General features: G+C 49.8%; 2 protein-coding genes across 3 annotated transcripts; both read left to right on the plus strand.

Annotated features, from left to right (window-relative positions):
- The first annotated feature begins 1,380 nt into the window (after nt 1-1,380).
- Nucleotides 1,381-6,320, plus strand: SPINK4 (serine peptidase inhibitor Kazal type 4). 2 transcript variants are annotated; one of them, XM_032097434.1, is made up of 5 exons: nt 1,386-1,503; nt 3,860-3,972; nt 4,976-5,010; nt 5,324-5,436; nt 6,148-6,320. In XM_032097434.1, the coding sequence occupies exons 2-5, from the start codon at nt 3,909-3,911 to the stop codon at nt 6,200-6,202; spliced, it is 267 nt and encodes an 88-aa protein (XP_031953325.1). In that variant the 5' UTR covers nt 1,386-1,503; nt 3,860-3,908; the 3' UTR covers nt 6,203-6,320. The 2 variants fall into 2 exon arrangements, with proteins under 2 accessions (XP_031953326.1, XP_031953325.1); XM_032097435.1 differs by lacking the exon at nt 3,860-3,972 and having other exon boundaries at nt 1,381-1,503.
- A 7,035-nt stretch (nt 6,321-13,355) lies between these two features.
- Nucleotides 13,356-18,323, plus strand: HEMGN (hemogen). Its single transcript, XM_032097553.1, has 4 exons — nt 13,356-13,516; nt 15,839-15,932; nt 16,272-16,543; nt 17,705-18,323. The coding sequence occupies exons 1-4, from the start codon at nt 13,435-13,437 to the stop codon at nt 17,812-17,814; spliced, it is 558 nt and encodes a 185-aa protein (XP_031953444.1). The 5' UTR covers nt 13,356-13,434; the 3' UTR covers nt 17,815-18,323.
- The last annotated feature ends 5,382 nt before the right edge of the window (nt 18,324-23,705 follow it).

The following is a 23,705-nucleotide window of genomic DNA, read 5'->3' on the forward strand; positions in this document are numbered from 1 at the left end:
GTAGAAGTCTCCTTGCTTGTAGCCACTGTCTCCAGCAGAGTTTATGTGTCTTGCTGGTGGTGAGACTAGGTCTGCATCTCCTCAGGCAAACCCAGAGCCGTCACATCTGCCCATCCTATATCTTGAAGCCTCCTACATCACCGTCGGGCTGGTGAAAGTGCAGGGAGAAAATGGCAGAGCCAGCTGGAGCTGCACAGCCAATATGAGGGAAAGCAGCCGCCAGAAAACTTCCTGCCCCACCCACGGAAGAATTTCCCCTCCTCTTCTTCAAGGGGTGCAGTAGGCAGGACTTCCATTAGGGGCTGCAAGTTTGTGCTTGGCAGAAAGGCTTGAAAAAACAAAACTAGTTTGCAAGAGGTCATTTACCCTTTCTCATCTCTTAGTGTATCATTTTAATTTGCTTTGTGAAGGCAGTGGACTGTGAACACCACTGAGGAATGAGGTGAAGAAAGATCAAGCCTTATATCAGCCAACAGCTTTGCTACAGCACCGCTGACCTTGGTGCCTCCAGTACAGAGGGGATGCAGACATTTCCTGCCACCCTCTGTCCAAGGAGAGTGATCTGGAGCACACCTGTCCCAGCAGCACAGCCCCAGCCTGTTGCTCCTGCACTACTGCTTTCATGACCAAAGAACCAGGCCATGCTTGGAACCAGAGGCACCAGAGGTGGCACCAGAGGCAGTACAATCAGCATTTGGATGTTTTTCTTGGTAGTAAAAACTTTGAAGAAGACTTTAAAGGCCAAAGATAGCCCTCATCTAGTGCTGTGAAGTGTGTTGATGTGCGAGCAGTTTGCAGGAGGGGGCTACCTGTGTCGTTCATGTTGTTGAGTGTTGGCTAGGACCAGATTTGCAAGATGTGACTCTAAGGACATATATCCATCTGTGCTGGAGACTGACAGCTGCTTGTCCCATGGACCCAGCCTACTGGTGGCAGGGCCCTTCAGGGCTCACCCAACAAACCTTGTGCACAGCAGGGCATGGTCAGGTACATGTCCCGCTGAGGATGGAGATGTGCCGCCTCTCTGCTGGTTTGGGTTGTTCACCCTCTGGGGTAAGGCTTCTTTCCTGACTCCTGACCTGATCATCTCAAGGCTGCAGTTTGTGACAATTGCTTTTTATTCTGTCATCTGTCACCACCAAAAAGAGATTGGCTCCATCAGCTTCCCTTCCAGCAGTTGTAGGCTGCTATCAGATCCCCCTTGGCCTCCCTTGTACTAGACTAAACAAGCGTAACAGGACCCCATGTGCCTCAGGAACAACTGCTAATGCAGTTAAATATTTACTTTAGTTGAGGTATTTCCAAAGTGGAATAATAATGAAAGCCAAAGGTTATTGAACTGTGTAAACTCCGTGAAGAGGGAATATAAAACATGTGCACAGCTGCCTCAGCAGAGCAGAGGAATGATTCTGCAAGGGCAACCCTGAGCTGGTTATGTTCCCGCTTCCCAAAACCTGGTCTCAGCCCTGCTGTATTGCATGGATGGAGCTCCAACAGAAGGAGGTAAGCAGACCCCGTACCTCTCTGGCCACAGGGGATGCTCTAGCTGTCCCCTTTTGTCTCAGACAGACAGGGCCAAGGTGTACCTTCCTCTGGGAAAGAAATATCTCAAGCACAGTCATAGTCAGGTCCTCAGCAAGTGCAAATGTGAGAGCTCCATGCATCTGGAGCTCTCCCAGCCTGCTGGTGGGAGGGCACCTACCCCCTGCTAACCCCTTGTACACATGATACATCCCATCTGCTCCCCTGGGAAAGGTGACTCTCTGTCCCTTCTGGCCCAGACATTTCAGCAAGTCTGACCCAAAGGAGTTTTTAGTCAACATTGGTCTTACACTGACTTTATGACCAGTGGTCCTCTTTCCCATCTTTCACCCTTCACCAACTGATTTTGTTTCACCATAGGAAAGTGGGGACAGATGTAGAAAATTGAGCTTCTGAGAAAGAGCAGATAAGGATGCTCACACTGATATCAAGCATCCAGTCTTGCAGGCAAAGCATCTAGGATATTCTGGGGTCACGATGCTTGTTGAAAAGACACTGTTTCTTACCACTGAGGATCATCTCCAGCCTCTCTGTCACCTCCCTCCTCTGTGTGCCACCTCTGTGTGCCACCTCTGTGTATTTAATTTGGGTATTGATGCACACAGCCCCCTTCCAACACACTGAATCTTACAATAAAGATAATTTTGCTCTGTCAATCTCATCTGCAGCCAAAGTGGGGAGTGCAGTAAGGTATTAAACTGCCTCTGTCTATGTGGCTCCTCTGAGCATAGGCAGTGACTGCATCTGCAGCTCCCTGCTCCCAGGCAGATGAATTTTGTGCCCTCCAGACCCTCTGCACCCCAGCCTGTGCCATCCCACCCAGTGGCTGTGTGGGCTTGCTGCAGCATGGTGGCAGGCCTCCTGTTGTGTTTGGGATCCTGATCAGTGTATCAGGCACCTCAGTATCCACCTGGCTAGGTCTGGGATAATGCCACAGTGCCACCACCCAAATCAGCCTGAATTTCCTGGCTTTTCTGTCTAGTCTCACAACTCCAGTGGAGATACCTGTCATGTATGAAGAACAGCAGCTGCAAAGCTGAAGGGATGGTTTGGATGACATATATTCAGAAGTAGCTGGCTGGGGTAAGCAGAGAAGAGCAGCGTTGCCCAACCCTGATGTGTTGGTTTTGCATGGCCTGGTTTTTGGTAGCAGGGGGCCATGGAGGTGGCTTCTGTGAGAAGCTGCTGGAAGCTTTCACCATGTCTGGCAGAGCCAATCCCTGATGGCTCTGAAGATGGATGTGCTGCTGGCCAAGGCTGGGCCAATTAGAGATGATGGTAATGCCTCTGTGATAACAGATTTAAGAAGAAAATTAAAACAAGGGTGGGGGTGCAGTTCCACTAATTCCAGCCAGAGAAGAGGAGGAGGTGAGAACATGTGAGGGAAACAACATGGCAACACCAAGGTCAGTGGAGAAGGAGGGGCAGGAGGTGCTCCAGGAGCCAGAGCCGAGGTTCCTCTGCAGGCCGTGGTGCAGACCATGGTGAAGCAGCTGTGCCCCTGCAGCCCATGGGTCCATGGAGGATGTAGAGATCCACCCACAGCCCGTGGGGGAGGTGCCCACGCTGGAGCAGGTGGATGCCTGGAGGAGGCTGTGATCCAGCGGGAGACCTGGTGGAGAGAGAGGGCCCTGCTTCCAGGCTGGAGCAGCCTGTCCTTGGAGGACTGCACCCCGTGGAAGAATGACCCACATCACAGCAGTCTTGGGAGGACTCCTGTTCATGAGATTGGAACCATGCTGGAGAAGTTCACAGAGAACTGTCTCAAGAGGGAAGGGACCCCACGGTCTCAGATCTCGGTGATGAACTGACCAAACCCCCATGCTCTGTCTCCCTGTGCTGTTGGTCAGAAGGAGGGAGGGGTTGGGGAAAAAGGTGTTTTTAAGGGTTTATTTTACTTCTCAGTATCCTCTTCTGATTTTGTTAGTAATAAACTCACTTTGTACCTCTAAGGTGAGCCTCTTTTGCCCTTGGAGTGTTTTCTCCCGGTCCTTATCTCAACTCATGAACCCTTTGTTAATTTTTTCTCTCCTCTGCCCAGCTGTGGCAGGGGAGGGTGAGTGAACAACTTCCATGGATGCCTGGTGTCTGGCCAGTGACAAACCATGACACCTGACTGCAGTGCAAGGGATTGTAAAGCAGCCTCCAGTGCTGCCACCTGAAGCTGACAAGTGGAAAGCTTCAGGAGAAAGCTTATCTTATGCCTGAGAGTGCCTAAGTGATCCCTTTGGGTGTATGGTCCAGCTGCTCCCAGCACAGATCAAAACACTGCTTTTCCCAGTGTTCTTGAGATAAGGCTCTGCCCTCCCCTATAAAGGCAGGCACAAGCAGAGCGAGGTGCATGAGCAAGTCTGCCTGAACTGACCATGCCTGCGAGGGAGCTGCTGCTGCTGCTGCTGGCGGCAATGGTGACTCTCATTGCTGCCGGAGGTAAATCTGCTCTGCTGCTGGAAGCTGTATCGTCAGTTGTAGGTTGGGAATGACAGAGGGGCAGTGGAAGGAGGGAAATGCACGATAGGGTAGAAAGACCCAGAAATTCTGGTTTGGAGAGGAGGTGAGGTGAGGGCAAACAAACAGTGGCAGCATGGTGAGGAAGAAGGACTGGAGCAAACACATCGTGCCCTCCTTACTAGCAGTTTCTGGCAAAGGTTACAGGCTGGTTCATCAAATATATTGCACTTGGGAGAGTTCTGGAATCGGGGAGAGTCCACAATGTGAAGAGGAACCAGGCCCTGGGAGGACAGCATGTACACTGCTGTGGCAGCTGCTGTAGTTCCTGCCTCCATGAAAACTGGCAAGTCTTTGCAAGAACACTGTGTGCTCAGCATATTTATGTAGGAAGCACCTGTTTGTAGGCACTGGAAAGCCATGGCTACCTACATGCAGGTAGTGGTGGTTCTGCAGCTGCCTGTGTGTGAGCCTTTGTGCTCCCAGGACGTTTGTGCACTGCACAGGTGGGCTGTGAACTGTTGCTACTGCTCTGCTTGCCTGAGAAAAAGGAGCCTGCCAAATGCTGCTCTGCCTAGAGGTGGCAGGTGTCCAGCTGTGCAATATCACCAAGCCTCATCCTTCTGAGGATACCCCATGACTCATACTGCATTCCATGGTTTCCCATTTCCTGAGATGCATTGGATGCTCTGTGGAGCTTCTGACCCAGAGACTGGGGGAGAGGGTTGTTGGGAGAGGGTTTAGGGGGTGGGAACAGCCATTCACAGCTTTGTCCCAGCCAGCTCAGCTGTGGATGGAAGCTGTGTACTGTGCTGCTGGCAGGGAGGGTGGGAGTGGCATGCAGCAGCAAACTGATCCCCCCTCATGAAACCCACAGAGCTGATTCAGTCCTGAGTGTGCTCTGGATGTGATCCTCTGCCAATATCTCGTGCTTCTGCCATCAGGCACAGGTGTGCCACACTCACGGGTCTCTGCTCTGTTTCAGGGGCAGAGATGAATGAAGGGAGTGGCCTGAGAAGGGTAAGAGGTTTCTGGTTTTCCTTGCTCATGGCTTGATATGGGTATGCCTGGTGTGCCTGGGAGAAAGACTGTTCCCAGCAATCATCCCCAGCCTCCTGGGAACTGGTGGTCCAGCACCAAAGACACACCAAAGCCCAGGCCATGAATCCCACTGAGGGATTCAGCAGCTCCTGCTCCTCTATGGGCATGCCTCGCTCCATCTGAGACAGAGGGAACCAGGTTGCCAGTGGCACTTGCTCCTGCCTGAGTGTTCTGGGGAGACAAGATGGGTGCTGCTGGGACTGAAATGCATGCTGTGGTTTCTCCTTTCCAGCCGGCGTGTGAAGACCTGGTTCACCTGCAGGCCTGCCCCCTCCTGTACTTGCCCATTTGTGGGAGCGATGGGAATACCTATGCCAATGAATGCCAGCTCTGTGTGGAAAAAATGTAAGCTTATGCCCTCGGCAGAGACCTTCTGGGTCTAATTTTGGCTGTCTGAAACTGGGTACCTGTGAAGTACAGTCATTCAGGCTCCCCAGAGCCTGGGAAAAGCCATGAGCAGGCTGCACTTGCATGGCAAATAACACAAACCATGTGCTGGGCTGCAGCAGGGGAGGGATGACCAGCTTGTCAAGTGAAGTTGCAAGGAAGTGCAGAGGAGCTGCACCCAGCCAGTCTGAGGAAGGGAATGCCTGGGGGTATCCAGCAGCAGCCTGCAGTTGCAGATGGGATGGAGCCACAGTCTTCTTGGTGTGGGCAATACAACATGGGGCAACAGCAACATACAGCAGCCCCCAAGAGTGGAAATTTGACAGAGGCATCAGGTCAAAAGGGTGGTGCACCACAGAGGTGTAAGGGGGGTCTCCATTCTTGGAGGTGGTGGTTAGGGCTCAGATAGAGCCATGGCCACCATAACCTCACGCTGGGGACAGCCCTGCTGTGACCAGGTTGGGCTGCAGATGGACCACTGGTGCCACAGGCCCTGGGAGGGCACATCCATGAGCCAGGGTGTTACAGCCACCTCAGCTTTTTAGACAGGAAAATGAGCAGGTCAATTTTGTAATAGTCAGCTCCATTCCACTTGATGGAATGCAGCCAAAGTATGACTCACTGAGTTGTTTTTTTGATCTCTTACTCTTTTTTCCTATATTATTCTAGGAAAACCAGGCAAGACATCCGGATTTTGAAACACGGGGAGTGTCAAGATACCTGAGTTTTCTGATAGTTTTCCTGAGCCTAGAAACAGGTGATTAATTGATCCTGTATGCTCTGTGCTGATTGGACATTTATGCTACCTATGGTGAATAATAAAATGACATGCACGATCTTGATTTCAACAGCACTTTTTTTTTATGCATGGCTGGGGGAAAACAGCATAAGCCAGTTCCCATCAAGGGCTACTAAAACTGTGCAGTCAAAACAGTGATTTCAAATCCACATAACAAACGAGGGTGCTCTGCATAGAGTATTATCTCACCCACACTCCTGTGAGAAAGACCATGGGGGAGTAGCAAGAAACACACAAGTCCTGGTGAAGAAGATGCTGAACAAGCACAGCTTTTTTCTGTAGGAGGCAATTTAGTGAAGGGAAAGTAAAGTTTCTCTGGCACGGGAGAAGATGAGTCCCTGGCTCCCTAGTAAACTGCTTCACTGCTACCAGAGCAGATATAAATTGAAAATAATAACATCTGCATTTCCCATATTAGGTGTTATTCTACTTTTTATCTAAGGCCCTTTAACACAGCAATCAGCTCAGATAACACATGGGAGCATAGAAAGAGCGTGAGCAGAGATGGTGAACACAGGGGATACCAGATGTCTGCTCTAGCACTTGAGAAAAACCTTAAGCTGAAGAATTTTCAGGTTGCTCCTGGTGTCAGGGCCATCTTTGAGATTGTGGCAGGACTCAGTTCCACCAAGGTAACAATGTCAGTGTGCATCAGCAGTCTTTGGTGCTTCCTCTGCTCTTTCGTCTCCCACTTCTAGCACATAGACACAACTCACCTTTCACAAGGTATTTCACAAAATACCTGCAACAAGTCCATACAACTTGGGCATGCAAGGGCCCCCCTTTGCTCAGAGTGGCAGAGATCAGAGGGCACTGGCTGATGCAGGACTTGCCTCCGGAGTTCAGTTCAGTCTCACACCAGATCTTGCACTTGTATAGAATTACTGGCTGAGATTTCTGATCAGCTTTGAAGAATGCTTCAGGGTGAATTGAAACCTTCCAAGGATAGGTCTGTGCTCACCCTCAGGAGATCATGCTGCTCTGACCTGCTATTATATTAGTATCCTATACAGCTCTCATTTGCAGGCATCTGAGTAGGAGTCCAGGGTCCATCATGTGGTCAAGTGAGATCCCTGAAGTCAGTGACCATCCTTGGAGACTGAGAGATGTGCCAGTATCATGACTATTGTGCTTGGTCATCTGGAATTTACCCTCTCATCCAGTTCTGCACCTTGCTGGAGCCACCAGGTGGGACACCCATAGCACCACAATACACAACAAAGCCACTGCTGACAGATTCAATGCTGCAGCTGGAAATAGTATTGAGGAGCATAAAACAGCTGTGCTCAGTCAGATGGATTGCATGCACTATTTTCTGTCCCAGAGGCAGCTGCTGTCATCAAAAGCTTTATTCTCCTTAGAGAGCTCTCTCCCAGGCTGAAAAGTCCTAGCCTGACTAGTTGCTCAGAGTTGTCCAGAGCTTTGATTTTCCCTGTTTTCCTTTCCTGGACCCTTTCCACTTCTGCAGAGGAGGGGACACCTGTAATAGCTGCTGCTATTACACCACCTGCTCATTTGTCCCAGGGCTCTGCAAGCCTGTTTGTCCTCTTCCAGTCCCCAGACAGCATGGAAGAGGTGGTCTGGCTGTGTGCTACTCTCTGTGTTGCCAGTTCTTCTCTGCAGACCTTGTTGTCTCCCCTGCCACATCACAGGGAAGGGCTTTGGTAGGGTTATGAACCCCAAAACATATCCACGGTGAACAACACAAATGTATTGCTCACTTCAGTCCTGAGGTTTTCTGCTCCTGCTGCTGCCAACTCAGCCACAAGCAGGATTTATTTGGGCAGCTCTATCCCAGTTTTCTGCCACAGCTGAGGGGAAGGTTATGCCCAGCTTAGCACAGTGCATAACTGGGGTGCATTCTCCCCCGGAGTGGGCAAGTGTCACCAGCATCTCCTCCCCACTCCAGGGCTCGAGCTGCACCAGCAGAGTGGCTGCAGCCCAAGAGAGTGTATGCCCTGAGAGGCACAATTATTCATGTGCAGAGGCTAGGAAAAAACAACACAGACGATCCAGAAGCTCTTCTGAAGAGGGAAACCACATACCTCCAGCACAAAGTGGAGTGTTTATTCAGAAACTGCAGAACTAAAGCACAGTTTAATAGGCCAGACCTGCAAGGTCAGAGCATGGGCAGCCACAGGACAGGGTCGGTGTTGACTCTACACACAGCAAATTCAGAGATGCTCATCCTCCCCAGGGACTTGTGGATTTGGCTGTTTATTTCACATGGCTCAAAAGCAAGCGGCAGACCAAGGGAAGGGTGAAGGCAGTGACTGAACACCACCACAGACCTCAGGGCCTGTGCAAGAGCAGCCAGGTGCAGAGAGCCTGACTGAAGCCCTGCAGATCTGTGTCTGGCAAGGTCAGGTGAGACTCAGGAAGCAGCTGGTGGACAGCAAGATGCCTCCAATGCCCTGATCTGTGCCAGAGAGTACGCACATGAATTTGCACTTTTGCATATGCTTTTCCTGTTCAATTTATCCATCTGTTTCTCATCTTTTCATGGTTCAGTCAAGGCGGGGAAAGAAAAGGATTATCTGCTTTCACAGGCACCATAGTTTGTCACACAGAGCAATGAGTAGTCCTGCTACCAGAGCAGTGTGTTGCAACCAGGGAAGTTTCCTCAAGTCAGTGGAAGGACAAGCCTGCAAGTTGCTTCTCTGTCACTGCCATGTGAGACAAGACTGGAAGAGGTGCCCTGACACCCTGTAAGAGTGGCAGCAGCGTAGCTCCCCCAGCTGCCCATGCTGAGCAGGGCTGCATCCATGACTGCAGGGAGGGATATGTAAGTCTCTGGATATTGCTTTGCAGTAGCCTTGCTGGATAGGAGGAACACATACCCTTGTTTTTGTTGAGGCTCCCTTTGACTTACACATAGATCCAAAGCCTGATGTTGTGTCTACAATGAAAGCAGTCCCACCAATGAGAGAATCCAGCCCTAGGAGTGTTTGTCCCTTGAACAAAACTTTCCCAGGATATTTATGTGTTAAAGCGTGTGGGGGCATGGTGAGATGTACCCAAGGTTGGTGATGTTCCCCTACCAAGCAGTTCCAGTGGCATTTGAGGAGTATGTGAAACTGGAGATGCTCAGGTTGCTGAACACTCAGCTGACACTTTCCAGGGCCTCACCTAGGAAACTGGATGCATCAGTGAAAATGGCCCAGGGCTAGCTGAACTGAAATGTGGAGAGAAAGGGGAGGGAAGCAGCACTTGGCACACTGTAAAGTGTCCAGCTACAACAGTTCATGTAGCCAAGACTGGCCAGGAAGTTTAACCTACTTGCACAAATTCCTCTGCAGCAAAGGGGGTGCAGCTTTGGCCACATCTGCAGGGGAGCTCTGCTTGAAGAAGAGTTTGCTGCATTGGTGGTGCTTGTGGGGCACAGTGTTCCTGGCACTGGGGGCGAGACTCTGACTCTCAGTCCCTCTGCTTCAGAGCATAGACAACTTGAAAGTAGGTGGTGGGGCCTGTAATTTCCATGTTGCTAACCATTACCAAAGTTTTCCTGGGGGATGCTGAAATCACTTCCTTGGCATTTAAAGTAATTTACACTCAAGAGACAAGTGTCTTACAGATATTTCCTTCCTGAGAGATGCAAGTGGAAGCTCTGTAAGATTTTAAAGTCCATCTATTCCATTAAACACCTCTAAAGAACCTGGGGGGCACAGTGACTCTTTCTTTTACAAATGCCCCCTTCAAGGTTGAAGACAGGAAATGGAGAAACATTCACAGTACCAGCTCTGCAGTGTCTTATGGCAATGTTTTGCTGAGTCAAGAGTCACTTATCAGCCGTCACCAGGCTTTGGGGTGACTGAGTAGATGGTAGGTGTGAGAAGCTGAGTTAGCCACAGCCTGAACATGCCCCCAGTTCCTGTGGAGCAACACACAGGAAACACACAGGGATTTCCACCCTTTTTTCCATGTTTCATACCACCTGCAAGCAGCCCAGAATATAGAATCATAGAATCATTTAGGTTGGAAAAGGCCCTTAAGACCATGAAATCCATCCATTAACTGCCATGTCCAACAGGAAACCATGTCCCTGAGCACCATGTCAACACATCTTTTAAATACCTGCAGGAAGAATGACTCCACCACTGCCCTGGGCAGCCTGACATCCAACCTAAACCTACCACAGAGCAATTTGAGGTCATTTCCTCTTGTTCTATTGCTTGTTACTTGGGAGAAGAGATGGACCCCCACCATCTACAATCTACTATCAGGCAGCTATAGAGAACAATAAGGTGTCCCCTCAGGTTCCTTTTCTTCAAGCTAAACACCCTCAGCTCCCTCAGTCACTCCTCATAGGACTTGTTTTCTAGACCCTTTGCCAGCTTCTTTGTTCTTCTTTGAACATGCTCTAAGCACCTCAGTTTCTCCACCTGGGATGGGGCAACTCTGAATGTGTGTATAGACTGGGGAATGAGAGGCTGGAGAGCAGCACCACAGGAAGGAAGCTGGGGGTCCTGGTCAGTGGCAAGTTGAATGTGAGCCAGCAGTGCCCTGGCAGCCAGGAGGGCCACCCGTGTCCTGGGGTGCATCAGGCCCAGCACTGCCAGGAGGGTAAGGGAGGGGATTGTCCTGCTCTGCTCTGCACTGGGGTGGCCTCACCTCGAGTTCTGGGGGCAGTTCTGCGTGCCATAATATAAAAAAAGACATTGAGCTCTTAAAGAGTGTCCAAATGGGGGCAATGAAGATGGTGAAGGGCCTTGAGGGGAAGCCATATGAGGAACAGCTGAGGTCACTTGGTCTGTTCAGCCTGGAGAGGAGGAGACTGAGGCGAGACCTCATCGCAGTTACAACTTCCTTGTGAGGAGGAGGAGCAGACACTGATCTCTTCTCTGTGTTGACAGTGACAGGACTTGAGGAAACAGCATGAAGCTGAGTCAGGGGAGGTTTAGATTGGATATTAGGAAAAGGTTTTTCACCCGGAGGGTGTTTGGGCACTGGAAGAGGCTCCCCAGGGAAGTGGTCACAGCACCAAGTATGTCAGAGTTCAAGAAGAATTTGGACAATGCTCTCAGGCTCATGGTGTGATTTTGTGGTGTTCTGTGCAGGGACAGGAGTTGTACTCAATGATCCTGCTGTGTCCTTTCCAGCTCAGCATATTATGTGGTTTTGTGATAATTTGTGATAATGTGTTTTTTGCAATGAGGGACACAAAAACAAAAACAATGTTCAAGGTCTGATATGTTTTTCCCCCTCCACAAGCAATGCCTTTTCACAGGAAAGTATCCTGCCAGGACACAGTTTTCAGATGTCTGCACGACCAGGGTGTCTCTAGGGCTGTGCAGAATCACACAGTGCTGGAACATGGACACCCTCACCAGCTTGGGACACCTTGCCTTCATTTGTGACTGAGCTACAAGAAACTATTCTGTGAATGACTTGGTAGCCACACATCTCCTTATGCCATCCATGCTCCTGGCCCACCCTCCCATATCAGAGCCTTCCCATATCTGCTCTGCTGCCACCACCCTGTTGCTTCTTTTGGGGCTGTTAGCCCTACCCCACCTCTCTGGAGGTACCATGTAATCTGCAGTGGACACAGGGCAGGAGTCCTAGAGCAAAGTGGTAACTCAGGGGGTAAGAAGAGTGGCAGCAGAGATGACCAGGGACCTCCAAGGTTACCTCTTAAGAAATCCACATGCATGAAGTTTCAAGCTTTGGACCTTCCCAGGGACCTAGAGAGAGATCCTGCTGAGAGCAAAGGATGTACACTAAAAATAAAAAAGACTGGCAAAGATTGGAGGCAGCCAGATCTGCTCATTCCTGAGGAGCTGCTGTGCCTCAGGGCAGGTCCTCAGACTGCTCAGGGAGGGGGGATCATCCCTGCCATGAAAGGCAATCAGGTCCCGGAGGACCTGGGGGTAGACACATTGTCAAGTTCTTCTACCAACCTTTGAACCACTTTTGAATTCATGGGGGGCAGGGAGGGAAGGGATTAGGGGCACTAGCACCTCACCGGTGCATAAGCAGTTGAGTGTCTCATGGAGAAAAGTGCTGGTAGCAGCTGAGTGCACTAGAAACTGGCTGAAGAGATGTCTCTGGTCCATCAGAGTTGTTATACACAATATAAGCTTGAGCTTTTCTGTGCTATTCTGGCATAAGAAACTATGAAGGCAGTTTTCAGGAGAGGCCAAGATTACTCCGTCATCCCATATGCACTGATCTAGGGCCCTGGCCATTCCCACAGAGCAAGGAACAGGCTCTCGGCATCAAAGCCATTGTACCAAGCAGCAGCTTCCCCTTTGCAGCAACACCAGCCCCACAGATGGTCCTGCGGAGGCTGCATGAGTCTGCAGGCTGGGCAGGGCTGGAGCTGCAAGGGGCCATCAGCAGCTAGGAACAGCCACTAAAGGAAGTCATCCTATGGGAGCAATTAGAACGGCTGGGTCTTCCCACTGGTTTTACTGGGGCTGCCCATTGCCAGCCTGCTGCACGAGTGAAGTGCTTTGTTCATAGTCCTGATCCACCAGGGACTGGACCAAAGAATCATTGGGAAGTCCTCAACATGCACAGATAGGCTGGTATGGATTTATTATTCTGTCGGGATCCCAGGAAAGTGGTGCAGCTCTTGGACAGGTAACATGACTTTGGCAGTCTCCGTCCTTAGAGTTTTCCAAAGAATATGACAACACAGCAGCCAGTCCTGCCATGAGGGAAGCTGGAGGATGTCCCTTCCCACCAGCACTGCTAGGATCCTATGCAAACACCTTCAGGCAGCATATGTCCCATTTCAGACCTCTCAAGGGGTCCTTAAGGACTAACAACACGTCCCTGCATCTCACTCTGGAAAGCAGCAGTGAGGCAGTGCCGAATCCTGCCCTGCCATGCAGCTTCTGTCCACTGCAAAGGAGAGATTTTGAGTCACAGTTTAGCAGCTGTGAGTGTAAATTTCCTATCTGAAGTGGAATTATTTACAGTATAAAAGCACTAACATGTTTTTCAATCCACACAGTAGATCCTGGACAGAGACTCGTACACCTTTGCACTCTGATAAGGAGAATATTATTACCCTCCTAGTGGCCTGGCCAGATAAGAGGTTTGGGGCGGGCAGTCTGCATTTTTTTCAAGCTCTCATTATGCTGCACCAGTATCTTCAGATGCTGTTTCCAGGGAACTAAGCTGCTTTCTAATTAAAACTGCAAAGAGCAATGGAGAGTTTAGGCAAAGACCATGCTTCTTCGGACTCTTCCCTGCCACCCTCTGCAGCCTGTGAGGAGTATGCTGTGCCAGGTAATGATGAGAACATTCCTAACTTGAGTTTTCGGAGAGAGGAGAGAATGATTTTTTTTACCAGTGTTTCTTAAAAAGAAATAATAACTACTAGTTTATGTTTGGGGGTGGAGGATGCACATTTAACTGCAAATACATCTGTCTTTTTACATGTTATACTTCAGATCACAAAGGCAGAAGCACATATAAAGGTTTTTCAACTAAAGTCCTTCAGAGAGCATCAGTAGATTGTCTGCAGACTGGCAGTACTGTCTCATTGTTTTTATAATTTAAAATTTTTCTTTTCATTTCTGTTTCTTTGTGTCCTCTAGTAAATATTTTTTCATCAGGATGCATATGTTTTACTGTGATCTTTCCTGTTTAGTGCTGGCAGGTGACAGACAGCTTTGGAGCTGTTGTGGGAGTGCTTTCTCGGACCAGTTAGAAGCAAATGAGGGGTGTTTTCTTAGAATGGACTGGGAAGGAGACTGATTGCAAGCAGCTAAAATTGCTCTTACAGCTCACAAGACATTTTGAAAGGAAAACAAAATTACCTTGGCTGCAGACAGGATGTGCAAGGGGTAATGTACTTCAGCTTCAGCTGAACTGAAGCCCTGGGCAGATCCTGCTACTGCAACTTGTAACCTCATCTTCCCAGAGAGTTTACTGCCTTTTTCTATGTGGATGGCAGAGTCATCTCCTGCTGGCTGAGCCTTACTGTCTCTGTTACCGTTTCATGTCAGGGAACAACCTCCCATTTGTCCTGGAGTTATTCTCAACTTCCCTGGACAGGGTCCTGGGCAGTCTGATGTAATTTTAAAGTTGACTCTGCTTTGATGAGGACATTGGAACATAGACCAACACAAATGCTTTCCAAGCTAAATTTCTGTAACATTATTATTAATTATCACAAGTGTCTTCTACAAAAGTCTACTTTGGGTAGAGACTGGCTCTTGCTGTCAGTTTTGCATTGTCCTGTCCTGGACTACAATTTTTCTTGCACTTAATAAACACCTGGGATAAAAGAGCTATAATCCGAGCTCAGCCTCAGAAGTTTTTCTCACCTTGACACTTCTCCCATCTGATCAAGGGTACAACAAAATGACAATTTTTCACTGATTTCACTACTTTAGTGTAAGCTGAGGCTTTCTGTGAAAGGAGCTGGATCTGATTACATGTGGAAGGAGCAGATCATAGTTTTGCTTTTCCATTGTGTGGGTTTTGTTGAAACTGAAAATCAGTTCTTTTGTGATCTCTTCAGTGTACATTTGGGAAGAATTCCCTCTCCCTCAAGGCCTCAGGGCAGTAGTGTTGCTCCTGAACAATACCCTTTGTCTCTCAGGATTGGGTCTCATGCTGCTTGATTTGAGAAATTTTTATTATCACAGCTTAGAGTCTAAGCTAGAAATCATCAGGGATTGCTGTCTTTTAGGACAAAGACATAGAGAAGTGAAGTTCAGACCATTTGCCAGGCTGGTCTTTGCCTGAGGAAGGCATTTGTGGCCCTTTGCAACCAGTGAAATGGGCTCTGCTTAACCTGGCCAAGGAAGGCATGTCAGAGGGTGACTGGGATCTGGGGAGTGCTCCTCTCTGCTGGTGGCTGTAGGCAACCTGCACATCCTGGCCAAATAATAAAGCCAGCGTTGGAGCTTTCTCACATCACTTAGTCTTTCTTCAGCCCTGCCATGGTCTTCCTCACAGCTTCAGACCAGCTTGAGGCTGTTTTTGTGGTGTTTGGGACCAATCTTCTCATCCCCAGAAGTGTGTATGAGCCCTGTCTTGGTCTCTGGTTGGATCACCATCCCCCCACAAAGTCTCAGCCTAATGCACATGAGCAACTTTGTAGGGTAAGGCTGTGCCCTCTGGCTCATTCTTGCCCCTACAGAGCTGTTCCTTTTGTTGAAGGACTGTCTGTTCTACAGGTCAAGGCTTTCTCCTTGGTTGCTAGATAAACATCTTAATTTTAGCAGTGGCCAGTTCCAGCTATCTGGGAAAAGGGGTAGCAATGGAGCAAACATGAAGAATTGTCTTGCGGGCTGTACTGATGTCTGACCAAAGGCATCAGGTTGGAGTAGGTTGGACATGGGTTCCCCCAGGGAACAGCAAGTGGAAATGTAGAGTAACTGTCAGGCTAGGAGCCTGGGAGTGTTGGGTGCTGTGTCATCAAATCCTACCCACTGAGGCTTCGCTGGAAGTACAGCCCTCAAGTAATTTCATATCAAGACCCTCTTTGTGACAAAAAAACCCCATGGCCTCTTGCATCAGTGCTCTAGCATCAGGCAGGGAGGGATCAGATTGTCCCTTGACCAGAATGTCATGTTAGCACTCGCTTTATCCTTGTAGATGTCATCATAACCCGTCGCTTGAGAGACCGGGAGTTGCTCAGGAAAAGAAAGGCGGAAGCCCTGGAGAAGGATTCAGCTCAGTGGGTTCTGAGGTAAAGCTTGCTTTTTCTGTCAAATTGCTTTTGTGATGCACTTAACCTGAGCCCAGGCATGGCCCAGCCCCTCTGTCTTTCACCCAAGGACAGAGCCATCAGTCTTCAGTGGGAAAGGTGACCTGCAGCCAGTAGCTGCTCAAGGTCTGTGCAGGCACTGGGGGGCAGAGATGGATGGGGGGGTGTAGCAAGCAAATTTCAACCATAGTGTGGAGCTGAGGGCTTGTTGCCCAAGCTCCTGCCCACGGGTGCAGCGGACCCAGAAAAGCAGCCTTAGGGCAGACGGGAAAGTCCTTTGTCCTATTCCCAAGTAATCATCCCTGTGAAATCCCCTGGCAGAGATTATAAGAGCAAACAGCAAAGGAGAGCCAGGAGAGCCAAAAGAGGACGGGGCCGTCAGACAGTGGTCAAGGCTGTCCTGGAGTCAGAGCCAGCAGTGGACGCCCAGCCTGACACACAGGAGAAGGCTGAGCCAGTGCCCTCTGAGCCAGCACTGCCTGAACCAGTGTATCAACAGCAGCCACCTATGCTGACCATCCCCAACATGGTCAGTGGGATGCAAGCGGTGGCAATGGATGGGGAGCTGCCATCCAGGAGCTTGGACCCTGCTGGTGAGTTGCCACAGAGCTGCTGGCCCCATGGTGGCTCGGGGGGCAGTGCCATGCTGCCTCTCGAGGACTGTCAGCCAAGGGTGCCCACCTCATCAACAATGATCCCACAGCATCTCCCTGGCATGGGCCCCTACCCCATAAAACCTGGGTAGCTGAGAAAGGGTGGGGGGATGGTGGGACTGTGGGGACAGACAGCCCTCTCCAAGTCAAGGGGAGTGATAACAAGTCCACTGTTATCAGTACAGTCACTGGGATGGGGTTGTGGACCTGGTCTTTAATAACTCCTTGTCCTAAGAACACTTCTGTGGCTCTGCCAAGAGCCATATTAGTGCAGAGGGATAGCTCTGTGAAGATCTCATCTCTGTGGAGAGATGTGGTTTTTTGAGGTCAGAGCTGGCTGGGGAGCCAAAGTCCAGACATGCTCTGTCCACAGTCCATCCAGTTTCAGAACTGACACTGGGTTGGTGGGAGAGCAAAATGGGCACTGGGGCAAGGGGTGGTGTCTGCAGGGAACCACACCTTCAAAACCTGCCAGGACTGAGGCATGGAGGGCGCTAAGCTGATCTGAATGGCAGGCTGGTGTCTGGGCTCAGAAAATCCATTTACAGCTACTGCAGCAGGAGTTGCTCCCAGATCTGGCATGGGAAGAGTAGAGCACATTCACTTTAGCAGTCAGTGGGTTAAACATGCAGGTTGCTTCAAAACCAGGAAACCTTGGGATCTGCTTCAGAGGAGGTGAGAGTCCTCTGATGCTCAACTACTGCATTTCCAGCAATGTCTGTGCAGTGGGGAAGAAAAGGCCTGTTGCTGCAAGACACGTGGTGCCCTCATGCCATGGAAAACAGCCATTCTGTGTCCTGGGCTCTGGGGCTGACTGGGGCACATCACACCAGTCCAGCTTCCAGCCCTGAAGTCTTGAAATGGGCAACCACCAGGGTTGGGGTTATTGCCTCTGGCTTTAAACCCAGCAGTGCTTTGCCTTCTCCAACTCCCCTCCACAGCTGGGACTGCTCTTGAAAAGCAGGAAATCCACTCAGGGCTACCTAACAGCTTCTCCAGGCAATTGCAGGAGACTGGCCACGGGGGCTTTAACACAGGACAGAGGGGTAATGCATGAGAGCCCCCCAGTATGAAATGATCTGTCTCTTACATGCCTTATAGGTGAAGAGGATGTGCTGAAACCAGCAGATGCAGATATACTAGAAGAGTTGAATACTCCTCTGGAAAATGACCACCAGGATAACGAATTCAACATACATGTTCTGTATTAACTTTCTGATTGATTGGGGATATTTTTTTTATTTTGACTCCTGCCTCAAAAACTTGATAAGTATGGCACAGTGATTTTCAGCAGCTGCTTTCTTGGGAGTCATAAAGCCTACACCCTCCTTGTCACTCTGCTTTTCTATGCTTCTTCCAGGTTAGAGAGGCAGCCCCTAGGGCATTGCCTGTGGCTTATGAGCCACCTGCTCTCTCTGCAAACAGGCTGTTTTATTTGGGTCCATGGAATACTTCACAGTGCTCTGCCACACTACAGTTCAAGAGTACAGTCCAGCATCCATCTGTGTTTCTAAAAGTAATTTCTTAGTTGTATAAATGTGAGTGGCATTGTAAAGCTGACACCCACTGTGAGTTTCAGCTGGCTGGAGCAGTCCAGCTTGGGCTTTTTACTGCACCCTATAAGCTCCAACACCCTTTGCACTATTATTTTTAGTCTGAAAGTTTTTCTCACAGCCTGTTTTCCTTTGCAATAAACATCTTGCTTTCCTAAAGCTGGAAATATCTTTTGTTTTTAGTTTCTGGGCAGCTTCCCTCTGACCTTGTAAGACAAACAAAAGATGGTTGAAAACAACTGAGCGCATTGGGCTGAAACTTGGCTGAATTATACACTTTTGTCAGGAAAATGCCATTTGGGGCAAAGACAGGAGACACTCTGCACTGTCAATGTGTTCCTGGCTCCCCAGTCTTCACACAGGATTTCTCCCAAAGCCAGGAGGTAATGGAGCACCCTGTCTCTGTCTCTCCACATTTTAGACCTTGTGGTCCTTGTTCCTGTGCGTAGCAAGGGAAGTGGCTCTCCTACACTCCTGTAATATCCTGACACAGAGAATCCTTCTCCTCTTGAGGAGGAATGGAGGTCATATTGTCACTATCTGACTTCCCAAGCACCTGTCTCCCAGAGCACAAGGCTGACTGGGCCCTGGGGGCACCCTTAATTTGGGGGATTTTTTTTGGCTCTGGACATGTTTCTGCTGCTGTCCCAGAGCCCTCCAGGCTCTGTGTCACAGCATGTGTGACATCTAACCAGTGACACCAGTAAAAGTCTCTTCAGTGACAGAATGGACACCCTTGACATCCCACCCCTGCTTTGGTCTCAGGAGTGTCACATGAGGGGCAAGTGCTTGCCAGCTCTTTCAGCTCACGCTGAAATCCTGGGGTGACCTCTACAGATAACACTGCCAGAATCTCTAAAGCACCTGGTGGGTGTCAAAGCAGAAAGCATTCAGCAGCAGCACACCAAAGCAAATGCAGCCCATTCCCCACGGGCAGCTCCTGGAGGGATGGGGTTCCCTACACAGGGATCCTGACACTGTTTTGGTCTCCACAGACGGATCAGTTAACACAAGGTTTTGCTCTCCCCTTGAGTCACTGATACCGGCAGCAGTTGAACAAGATCTCTCAGCTTCTGCCATGAACCACCCAAACCTCACCCATTGCCCCAAAAATCTAAGGTACAACACAAGGGCCTCGTGGAAGCCCTGCAGCATGGAAGGAGCCTCTATCTGGGCGGTTTGCTCCTAGACCAAGGCACTGGGGAAAGGCAGCTGAGGCTGCACTGGCCTGGTGGTCATGTTATGGTTGAGCATCATCACATGTGTGCAGGAGCCTGCCTGCAGGTGTGGTGCCCACACCATGATGCAGAAAGGCTGGTCTGTGGCTGCTGCCAGCCAGGCCAGGAGACCCTTCCACCTGGTGGAGCCCCACATGTGCCATAGCAGAGACCAGCAAGAGCCAGCGGCCCTTCCCAGCTCTCCAATCCTCTGTAGTGCTGACCGTGAGGGGGAATCAGCCATGCTGCCCACTCCACATCTGCAGACATTTACACTCGCCTGGCTTCCAGAGTCCTTTAGATTTTGGGGAGAAGAAACTTCTGGGGGGGCTTTAGACTGATCTTACAGCTCACATCAGTCAAGGAGGGCACAAAACAACCACTTTCCACCTTGTCCAGTGTGAACTGGAACTATAGGAGGTGGTGAGGGCCTGGCGGAGTGAGGTGTCCACAAACATGCGGTAACACTCACTCTTGAAACACACATGGGGAGCAGTGCTAATCCTTGCACTAAAAGGGCTGGGGGGGCTCCCTGCAGGCAGAGATGTGCAGGAACCAGAGCAAGCACCTCTGTCCATCTCTGTGGAAATGCCTTTGGTGGCTAGGAAGTCCTGGAGACATCCCAGGTACCGCACACTCTCTCTTAAAGATGCTCTTACTCTAAGTGTCTTCTTTGCCAGACAGTAAGGAAGGTGTGTCTGCAAACAAATCTTATCACAAACTAAACAAGGGAAAGATAAAGCCCTCCTAATCAACACTTTAACTCACCATGCACTGCTTCCTTCTCTGTTGAGAGGACAGGTAACAGAGCTCTTGCTTATACAGATGGGGTTCAGCTGGGTGTGAAGCTGGATGCATGGTGGTCCACGTGTATCCCTGAGGTAGCTGCCTGAATGGAGCTGGGGACAGGCCGGCAAGGGCAGCTGTATCTAGGATAGGGAGGCTGCTGTTTTGCAGGTGCAACAAACCACCTTCTCCCTCTCTTCCCTCCTTCCTGAGCCCAAGACGGATGTCTTTACCCAGGGCTCGACAGAGAGTCCAATAAAGTAAATTTTCACCCTCTGGGATGACAACCATGGTCTGAGTCTGACATGAAGGGGAAGTCAGAGACCTTTAACTGACTGCAGCCTTCTTACTGGCAAAGAGCAGGATACAGGTGCAGGGAAACAGCTTCTAAGCTATGGGGCCAGCACAGGGAGCCAGGTAAGTGCCTGACACAGTGATCCTTGCTGTGCTGTGAGGTGATAGGGCTGCCTGAGGCTCCTCCAGGATGCTCTGACCTGCTCCCTGAGGCATACAGACCTAGGCATTTTGTGGTACACAATGGACACAACCACTGTGGTTGTCTCCTCACTGGTGGGATTCAGTGGGATATTGGTTAATGTCAACTGGGCTGGACTGAACACGTTCCTGTGAACTTTTCTCAGGGCCTCAGGTCCTGTCCCCCCATTCTGCAGAGCACAGGAAGCCATCCTGAGGGCTGACAGCCATGACATGACAGCTAAGGAGAGGAAACCTAACATCATATGCTGGAGAACCAGACTCTCTGTGGTCCATGCCAATTACCTTTCAATATTCTTTCAGGAAACATGCTTCCAGCTCTATGGGAGAAGGGAAGGTGTTTGGTTTGTGCACCCTGGCTTCCCACTTCTCAAATTACTATTATACAGGGTCCCCCACATTTGCTGAAAGTCAGGGGTGATCTATGGCAGGCTGTTGCTCATGGGTGATGTTTTGAACCAGAAAGATCTTCCCGTCCTTAGCAGAAGTGGTGGTAGCTAAGCCTCAGCAGAAAGAAGTGCACAGGCAACTTAGAGCCAGAGGCCACTGCAAGTCAGTGAAAACCATTCCACCCCATAAGTGCCCGGTCTTGCAGAGATAAGAAAAATTTGCTGATTAATTTACTAATATTGACTTTAAGCAGTAAATCCTGGAGATGGCAAACACCCACTCCCTCTTTGGCCACCACTTCCTGCTCAGAGCTTGTTAGCTCTGCTCCTTCCCATCCTGTGTTCACCATTTAAATAAATACCTCTGTAGTGCTGCCAGGGCTGCCACAGACTGGAGCTGTGTGTCCAGCTGGGCTCATCAGTGCTCCACCACCTGGCTTGACTCTCCTGTTTCACCGGAAATCATACAACTGTAGAAAAAGTTAAGAGAGGAGAGATTTCTGGAGATCTTGAATCCATCCCCTGCTCAGAGCATGGCTAAGTCTCACCAGACTGCTTTGGGCTTTCTCCAATCAAGTGTTCACCTTCTGCAAGACGTGAGATCGTCCCTCTCTTGTTCCCATCCAAGGGCTGCCCCACTTTTAAGGAAAGAATGTTTTTCCTTTATGTCCCACCAGTCTTTCCCTCAGCACAGCTTTAGTTCCTTGCCTCTTTCTCTTGTCTTGGTGCACTTCAGAGAAGACTCCAGCCCCATCTTCTCTGTAACCCTCTTTCAGACTGCAAGTTAGACTCCTTGCTCACCTACTCTCCCTGAGAACAGCCCTGATTCCTTCAGCCTGTCCCATGCACAGCTCCCTGCCTTGATATCTCAGCTGAGCTCCAATATAAGAATGACTTTCTTGCTCTGGGTTACCCTAACTGGATCCAGAATTCCTGGTGAGGGCTCCCATAAGACAGGGGGAATGGCTACCGGCTGAAATTCAGTCCATCCAGATAGGCTTGGAGTGTTGAGCATGAACTGTGCCTGTGTCTCCTTCGGGCAGCCTGAGGTTTTCACTGACAGGACGCAGAAAATACAAAGAAACTAGGATAGAGCTTGTGTGGTAAACAGCGTGATCTGAACTTCGCAGCCTTAATAACGACGCTTTTATCAACTGTCTCCTCTAAAGACCCTGGGAACTCAAGAAAGCACTAAATCGGAGCTTGGGTGCAGTATTCATCACATGCCCCTGGACAGGGCTGCTTGCTTGTCCGAACTCGGATCGCGGGCTGAAGGCGCAACTCCCGTGTGCGCCTTTGGAGCCCGGCGCTGCGCCCGGGGACAGGAGGAGCCTCCGTCCGCAGCGACCCGCTCCGGCCAGCGCGGCCGGCAGTGCTCCCTAGCGGCAGCACCCAATAGCTCGGGTTGGAAAGGACCTGAAAAGGTCCTCTCTTTCTTCCCTAGACCGCATTGTTCAGAGACCCGTCCAGCCTGGCTTTGAACACTTCCAGGGATGGGGCATCCAAAGCTTCTGTACGCAACCTGTGCCTGTGCCTCACCACCCTCACAGGAATTTCTTCCAATACCTGATCTAAAACTACCTTCCTTCACTCTGAAGTCATTGCCCCTTCATCCTAGCACATGGCTCTTGTCAAAAGTCCCTCTCCAGTTTCCCTGTAGGCCTCCTTTAGGTAGTGAAAGGTTGCTCTGAGGTCTCCCCAACCGCCTAAGGTCTTCCTGGATTTGAGTTCCTGTTGTGGCAGAGAGTACTATATCTTATATTCACTGAAGTTGGAAGGCATGAAACCATTTTCCCTGGTTGCTTCAAGAGGGCTTTTCTTTTGCCTTTTCTCTAGAAGGGAAGGGTGGAGAAAACCTCCACGAAAACAAAAGAGAAAAGAAATTATCCAAGAAGGAAAACTTTTTTTTTTTTAAAACAAATGTTTCTTGCATAAAAGTCAAAGCCCTGAATCATCCTCTGCTTCCTCTTTGAAAAAGCCACCAACATCAACAATAATACCCAGGCACAGCCTCTCACACCATGACAGGGTGGCACTTGTCACTTAGGCATTTATTCTGTGTGGCTTGAATTGTCTGTAACTCCAAGGTCCAAATCTATTGCAGTGGTCAGTCACTCATTGCTGCAGAAATGCAAGCCCACATTTACTCAAGTAAAGGCAATTTTAGAGAAAACAAGGAGAGCAAAAAAACAAAAAAAAACCCCAAACCACTAAAACTATTTGGGACCCACTGAAAAAGAATACACATACAGAAATAAATTCAAGTGTACCCAAAGACAGAGAAGGAAAAAAATCGATACCATCAGTATAATGTGCCTCCTCATGAAGAGAAGGAAACCTCCTCTGCCTGTTGAAGACATCACAATGCTGATACCCTGTAAGTCTTCCTCCCCCACTATTCTTGCAGCCATAAATCTGAGGACACATGAAGGGTGGCCAGGGAAGCCAGTATTTAATTGGCCAGTTCTAGGGCCAGCACTCCAGTGAGCCTGATGACAGGCTATGTGCTAAAATGTATGGCTGTAGAAGTGATATGAGGCCTAGGACATAGTTTGTTAACCTCAGGAGGGGACAGCCTGGATTCATGAGCACCTTTTCCCAAATGGAAGAGGTCAACGTGAGATGCAGATGGTCTCCTTGCAACGGCTAGCCGCAGGGATAA

The sequence above is a fragment of the Corvus moneduloides genome, chromosome Z, assembly GCF_009650955.1.
Source record: "Corvus moneduloides isolate bCorMon1 chromosome Z, bCorMon1.pri, whole genome shotgun sequence".
Lineage (NCBI taxonomy): Eukaryota > Metazoa > Chordata > Aves > Passeriformes > Corvidae > Corvus > Corvus moneduloides.

Excerpts from the sequence above, each read along its gene's own strand:
- SPINK4 (XM_032097434.1), top strand. The coding sequence starts at position 3,909 with ATGCCTGCGAGGGAGCTGCTGCTGCTGCTGCTGGCGGCAATGGTGACT. Across the intron at positions 3,973-4,975 it reads GACTCTCATTGCTGCCGGAG|GGGCAGAGATGAATGAAGGG; the intron begins GTAAATCTGCTC and ends GCTCTGTTTCAG. Across the intron at positions 5,437-6,147 it reads CAGCTCTGTGTGGAAAAAAT|GAAAACCAGGCAAGACATCC; the intron begins GTAAGCTTATGC and ends ATATTATTCTAG.
- HEMGN (XM_032097553.1), top strand. The coding sequence starts at position 13,435 with ATGGAGAGTTTAGGCAAAGACCATGCTTCTTCGGACTCTTCCCTGCCA. Across the intron at positions 13,517-15,838 it reads TGAGGAGTATGCTGTGCCAG|ATGTCATCATAACCCGTCGC; the intron begins GTAATGATGAGA and ends TTATCCTTGTAG. Across the intron at positions 15,933-16,271 it reads TCAGCTCAGTGGGTTCTGAG|AGATTATAAGAGCAAACAGC; the intron begins GTAAAGCTTGCT and ends ATCCCCTGGCAG.